This window comes from Misgurnus anguillicaudatus, chromosome 10, assembly GCF_027580225.2.
Source record: "Misgurnus anguillicaudatus chromosome 10, ASM2758022v2, whole genome shotgun sequence".
Taxonomy (NCBI): domain Eukaryota; kingdom Metazoa; phylum Chordata; class Actinopteri; order Cypriniformes; family Cobitidae; genus Misgurnus; species Misgurnus anguillicaudatus.
Window position 1 is genome coordinate 24,205,385 of NC_073346.2, and position 6,762 is coordinate 24,212,146.

General features: G+C 35.1%; 1 protein-coding gene across 2 annotated transcripts in view; it reads right to left on the bottom strand.

The window, feature by feature from the left end:
• abcb4 (ATP-binding cassette, sub-family B (MDR/TAP), member 4) overlaps positions 1-6,435 on the bottom strand; it is a 24,210-nt gene extending 17,775 nt beyond the window's left edge. For both annotated transcript variants that reach the window (XM_073872161.1, XM_073872162.1), the window contains exons 1-10: positions 6,276-6,435; positions 5,650-5,780; positions 5,372-5,435; positions 4,282-4,450; positions 4,120-4,172; positions 3,793-3,983; positions 3,474-3,645; positions 2,927-3,051; positions 1,707-1,878; positions 254-367 (exon numbers count right to left, since the gene is read on the bottom strand). In XM_073872161.1, coding sequence (XP_073728262.1) covers positions 254-367; positions 1,707-1,878; positions 2,927-3,051; positions 3,474-3,645; positions 3,793-3,983; positions 4,120-4,172; positions 4,282-4,450; positions 5,372-5,435; positions 5,650-5,711 — 1,122 coding nt within the window. In that variant the 5' untranslated portion in view covers positions 5,712-5,780; positions 6,276-6,435. The remainder of the gene's footprint in view (positions 1-253; positions 368-1,706; positions 1,879-2,926; positions 3,052-3,473; positions 3,646-3,792; positions 3,984-4,119; positions 4,173-4,281; positions 4,451-5,371; positions 5,436-5,649; positions 5,781-6,275) is intronic.
• Between the last annotated feature and the right edge of the window lie 327 nt (positions 6,436-6,762).

A 6,762-nucleotide genomic window follows, 5' to 3' on the forward strand; every position in this document is an offset into this window, starting at 1 on the left:
TTACCTAGGAAACCAAAACATATGTTATTTTCGACGAGGTATTTGTTCAAGAGTTCAGTTTAGCAACTAGTCAGACCATTAAAAAACCAAAACCGGAAGTAAAGTTCAGACCAGACGCGTATCGCGTCAACGCACGTGCGTCCGATGAAACCTATATATTGTGTTGTAGTGAATACTTCAGTACGGTTCAAACTCAGCAAATGAAAGTACGAATGTCAATAGGATAATTTACAAAAAAAATGATTTCACTCACATGATCGATGATCTGGAAAACTTTGTGAGCGGCCCCTCTCGCACTGGAGAATGACTGGATGTTAGGAGATGTCTGACCAATGCCAAAAGCTCCAATAAGAACAGCAAAAAAAAACTGTATAAAAGAAGCAGAATATGTATTTTGGCGCAGCAATGTTTTAGAAACTTCTAGATGAGGTTACTACCACAGAGACCTAACAAAAACTATATCCACTTGTTTTTATTTAGTCACTTTGTATGTTTATGCTACAGTACAGTGGCGGCTCGTGACTGCTCATCTGAGGGGCGCAAATTCAAAATAAATGTTTAGAGTGTTGCTTGTGTTTTCAAAATATGTGTCATGACGTGTTTTGTCAAAATAAGTGCCTGCTGCACACGCATCAAAACCGTTTATGATAAATGAGACGCAAACCATGACGTGCTACATACATGTTGTGACAAACTTCGCATTGAGCGCCCTCGAAAAAAAAAGTCACCGGCCGCCACTGCTACAGTATGTTCTTAAAAACTGTTTTAATCAGTGCCTGGTTAATTATGGAATTAATTATGAAATTAAGAGTCATTTGACTTCCTTTAAAGGTACAGTGTGTAAATTTTAGCGGCATCTAGTGGTGAAGTTACGAATTGCAACCAACAGCTTCAGTCCACCCCTCACTTTTGTAACGCTGGAGATCACTTAGTAAAAAAAGTCCATTATGGGGTTCTGTAGAAACATGGCAGCACAAAATGGCGACTTCCATGTAAGGCAGTGCTTCTCAAATAGTGGGGCGGGACCCCCAGGGGGGGCTCGAAGCGACACCAGGGGGGCGCGTGAGACCCTGGCGAAAAATACTTTTTCAGGAAGTGATTTTTTTGCACTGTCACTTAAAGACATTACACCCCAATCACGCTGATAAGCCGCTTGAGTTTTTATTATTATTTATTGATTATATTTAATTTAATTTTTCAGTATCAAATGGTCAAAAAATATTATACTTTATATAAGGATTGATTTTTTTTCAGGCAAATTGATGCATTTTGAGTCTTTTCTGTTACAGACTAAAAAACAATGTTAATAAAGTTATTCTTTGTTGTAAGTTGATCGATATTTGTTTTTTTGTGTTTTCTTTAATGTTAATAAGGATACAATGTTTTGCAGATGTGTCATTTTATAGATAAATTGTACTATTTACAGTCGCGGCGGAGAGTTGGGGGGGCGCGAAATGTTTACTTCTTCCTAGGGGGGGCATGACAGAACATAATTGAGGAGCACTGACGTAAGGGGACCATTAGATAAAAACATCTCATTCTAAGGTAATAAAAACATAATGGTTCATTATAAACAGGTCTTTATACACCCCTGATAATATATATTTGTATATTATTTTGCATTTCTGTCAAGATATCCTTCTAAAAATTACACACTGCACCTTTAAATAACTGTGTTTTCCAGAACCATGAATGCTGGGACTCACTGTCAAAAGCATGCCAGCATCATACTCTTCAGCCAGGATAAGGGTGCTGCCATACCAAAAGGCCAGTGCATAGGACATATAGATCATAAAAAACATAAAGCCCATTGCAATGTTCACTGTGATGGCCTTCTTGATACCAACGTTCTTAGCATCCTCTAGGTTTTTTTGATACCTTTAAAACAAAGAAATAAAAAGTTACATTTAACAAAAATGTATACCTTTTATAAACGACAAGGCAAAGTCTTGATTGCACGTTAAAGGGGCCATGTCACAAGACTTTTTTAAGATGTAAAATAAATCCTTGGTGTCCCCAGAGTACACATGTGAAGTTTTAGCTCAAAATACCATATTGATAATTTATTATAACATGTTAAAATTGACACTTTGTAGGTGTGTCCTTTAAAATGCAAATGAGCTTATGAAATTCAAACATCGCAATGGTGGTGGTTTGTTGCAATTGAAACTCAATTGTGAATTATTTTCTCTCTCGTTCTCTCTGCACTAAATGGCAGAGCCGTGGTTGGATAGTGCCGATCAAGGGGCGGTATCATTATAATAAGAGCTACTTATGACATCATAAGGAGAGCCCAATTTCAATTACCTAATTTTTTACGTGCTTGAAGAGAATGGTTTACCAAAACTAAGTTACTGAGTTGTTCTTTTAAAAAAAAATTAGATTGATAGAAGCACTGGGAACCCAATTATAGCACTTAAACATGGAAAAAAAGTCAGATCATGCCATGGCCCCTTTAAATATTTATTGCAGATTATTAAAATCCATTGTCCCCCTCCCCCTGTTGTTTCTATTCACCATAAAACTTCAATGTGCTGTTTTTAGGATATAAGAACTAAGTATCCATTTCTTGAATAAATCAAAAATCATTACTTTTTGTCCTTTTTGATGACTTGTTTTGATATCGCAACAATTTCAATAAAATATTTTTAAGACCATATCACAAACTGATAAAACTCGTTTTCGTGTTATTGCTTGGTAAGTTATCTGGTTCAGGTTTACTTCAAGTTCAGGTTAAGGATACAGTAAGTAAGAGATCACAAAGAGTGAATGACTGAAAGTTGTGTCAGAAGGCTCAAAGTCAACTCTGGGAATTGTAAACACACCCTCCCCTGTGCCAAAGTATAATATTATCAGAGCTCCTGTACTGAGACAAATCCTACACATTGCTGCACTAAACATGATGGTGTTGTTTGCTCATACACACCTCTGTATCTCTTTCTTCTGTCCCCCAAAAGCAAACACAGTTCTGATGGACGACAGCACTTCCTCTGCTACTGCTCCAGCTTTTGCATAGGCTGTCTGCTCCATTGAGGTGAACGATGTCATCACCTAATAAGGGAGAGAAAAACTTCAGTGTTTAAAACAACCATGATATAATTTAAAGTTGCTGTAGGACCTTTAGTTGACCAATGAAAGAGTGTCTTCATACACAAAAGGCCAAAAATGGGAGGGTTAGCTAATAATACTATTTTTATGACTGCAATTGTAATTCAAATTATTATAGTTTTTGTGATTTTAGACTATTTGATATATTTATATCTCTATTTCAACTAAAAATATATTTGATTTTATTCAGTTTGTTAGTAAAATATAAAAAGTACAGTAATATAATGCCTCATTCTTTAATAAATATATGTTAGCAAAGGTACAAGGATAAGGTGGGGTCAAGTGTGAAGTCTCCACCGACCTCCACTGTGCTTGGGTATAAATACATCAAACAATTGCTACGTTTAGATTCTATTGTGTCCCACCTTTCCAATGATAGCAGCTGATATTCCGAGTAAGGGGCTAACAGCAAGGATTACGAGGGTCAACTTCCAGCCTTTGGCAAAGCCAATGATAAGACCAGTGAAAAAAGTGGTAACAGACTGAATGAGCATGCCAAGCTTATCTCCAATGCCTTCGTTTACTTTGTAGACATCATCTGCAAAGGAAAAAGATGAGTGTAAGGTAAGTATGGGCTGCTGTGTGTGTAATACTGTATGTGGGTGCATTTATTCAAAACAATTAACCGCAGTGTCTATGCCACATTATTTCCCTTACTAAAATGACATTTATAGAAAGTCATACTCTGTAAGACGTGTGTTCAGCTCCCCCGTCTCATTGACATCAAACCAGCCGATTTCCTGTTTCATGATGGAATGAAAAAACTTTGTTCTAATTTTCTTTACTTGACGTCCTGCTGCAAGAGTCCAAAAGGCCACCTGCATATATGCTGCGAACAAAACTACAAATCCCATGATGCTGTAGTATATAGCATGCTCTGAAAAGGATGATATTAAAAAACATCAATGTCAACATTCATAAGGATTTAAGTAATAAAGAAAGTAATTAAAGTTTTAACAAGATATGCAGAAGAAAACAATGTAAACAGAAATATAAAGCATGCTGGTCTTACTCTGTCATCTGCTCTCCCAAAGTTTTATTACTGAACTGTGGCATGGTAAAATCTAGGGTTTATAAGAGATAATATTATTGTTAGTTAAAAAAAACATCACTGATATTACCAGCAGTAAATTGGTCAAAACCAGTAATGTAGCAAACAGATGGCACACTTACTGGGTGGAAGAGTGGTATTTATTAGATTGTCCTTTATTGAATCTTCCACAAAGCTGTTTGTCATATCTCCGAATACAATAACCATGAGAGGAAGTACTGCTCCATTGGCCATGGACATGATTGTGGCAAGTATCATCAGAAAAATGTCGACACCATCTGCATAGCGAAACTGACACAAAGATACATTTCTTTAAGAATAAGACATATTGATGAACAGGTAGCATTTATAGATTATAGATAGGCTAAATTTACTACAAATAAACATTGAAGATAATTTATTTCTTTAACACAAAGTAAACATTTTCTCAATTAAAAATGTAGTTAAATATGTTTACAACAAAGGAAAGTAAGTATTTTTGGAAAAATCTGTTTTAATTACACAGCTAAATTCAGCACATCACACTGTTAATAGGGCTGGGCAAAAAATAGATTTTTCGATTCATTTTTTTTTTACGTGGTCGGTCCAAAATCGATTCTCAAAAGCCACGAATCGATTTTTTCCCATATGTATTTCACAAACATTGAACGTAAGATAATGTTAATCTAATTACTAGTCTTCTCCACATAGACTGTTCTAACTTTTTCCAGCATACATTTTTCATCTTGCATCAAAATTGTATTGTATTTAACATAATTGTATGCATTTGAAAATTAGAGATGGGTTCTGTTTTAATGTATTAAATCTATATTCATCGAGTTGAATCGAGTATAAAAATCTATCCGAGAATCGGAATCGAACTGAGAATCGAAAATGAATCGATAGTTTGTGCATCGAAATCGAATCGATCTGGAACATCTGAATTGATACCCAGCCCTAACTGTTAATATTCGTAAAAGCCTTAACCACCAGAGATATTGATAGAGACATGTCACTATTATTCAGAATAGTGGTTAATCAAAATGATTTTTCAATAGTTGTTACATAAATTACATTTGTTTTATTTGAATAAAAATTATTTAGCTAATATTACAACTTCAGGTATATTCAGGTAAAATGTTGGAGCACATAGGTTTTTATTGTTAGGAAATGTGTAAAATAAATAAAAATGTAAGAAAATCTACGCATATATAACAATAATATTCCACTCACTATCTCTATTGGCCCCACCATCTCCAGTTTAGGGGTCTCCTCTTCCTTTTTATTTTTCTCATTGCTGTGGGAAATTATTATTGCTGAGTTTAAGGAATTATTATATAGCATAGCAGACCACATATATTAACTATATTTCCTTTGAAGAAAATTCTGTATTTCAGGACATTAACTATAATTATACAAAGAACTGGCAAATTATAAAACAATAACCTTATCTTATTGTATCCATTTAGTAAAATATCTGCTGAGCCTATCACAAACATAAAATCATTTACCTTAAATCTCCATTCTCCTCCTTTTTAGCTTTTGACAGCTTCTGATTGATTTTCTTGGCCATGTTTTCTTATCTCTGATGGCGGCAGTCCGGTTGTGTAGTAAGGATGGGGCTTGGGCAGGTGGGTTTGTGCTATTACAAAAAGGAAGCACTCAAAAACACTGTACAGCTGTATACATCAAAACTACAACGTTGAGCATAGATGTGAACAGCTAGAATGCAAAGAGGTTACATACCCAATAACAATATAATAGCTAGAAAACCTTTAAAGCGTTATATATTAAGAGTTTGGATGACAGAGATCTTGAGTATTAACGAAATCAACTCGCTTTTACTTTTACGATATTATCCCTTACAAATCCTCACATAACCACGGTAACCGTCAAAATACTATAGTAAAAATCATAAAAAACTTAATAAGTCTCCTTAAAGTAGTGTGAAGTATTTATAATTCAAACTGTTCGGTGTTACTTCAAAGCTTCTGAAGTTAACAGTCAACTTAATAACTTGAAATTAAATATTATTTTGTCGAACACATGAATTTAATTTTTGAGTATTTTTATACGTAGTCATTTATGTCATATTTTAAACATTGTACTAATTTAAAGTGAAATAAAAGATACATACCGCTGTTCGTGTGTCCCACCACAACCGCGCGACTGCTCTGCTGCTGCTGCTGGAGCGCGCACAGGGACTGTGAGGACGCGCCGACGTTCACTTTATAAGCTTTGTTGCCTAATGCTTACATCATCATCATTTACAACATGCATAGATGGCCTCACGAATGTGCTTTTGACCACTGTAATGACTGAAAGACCATTAAGATAGATGTTAGCGATTATCTCCAGCATAGATATTTCGTCTTTAAACAATACGGGATGAGGTCATCAGAATGCATTTTATAAAGGTTATTACCGTGTCATAAGTTTATGGTCAGGTCACATTTTTCGAGAGAGAAAGGGGAAACTGACCAACTAAAACTTGATTTCTGTGGTTATAGAAACACGGACTAAAAAAAACTCAGCAGAATTTTATAACCACTCTCTTGATAAAACTACCCTGGTTAGCTAAAACACTATAACACATCGAGAGTTATAGGTAAAAACACAGTAGT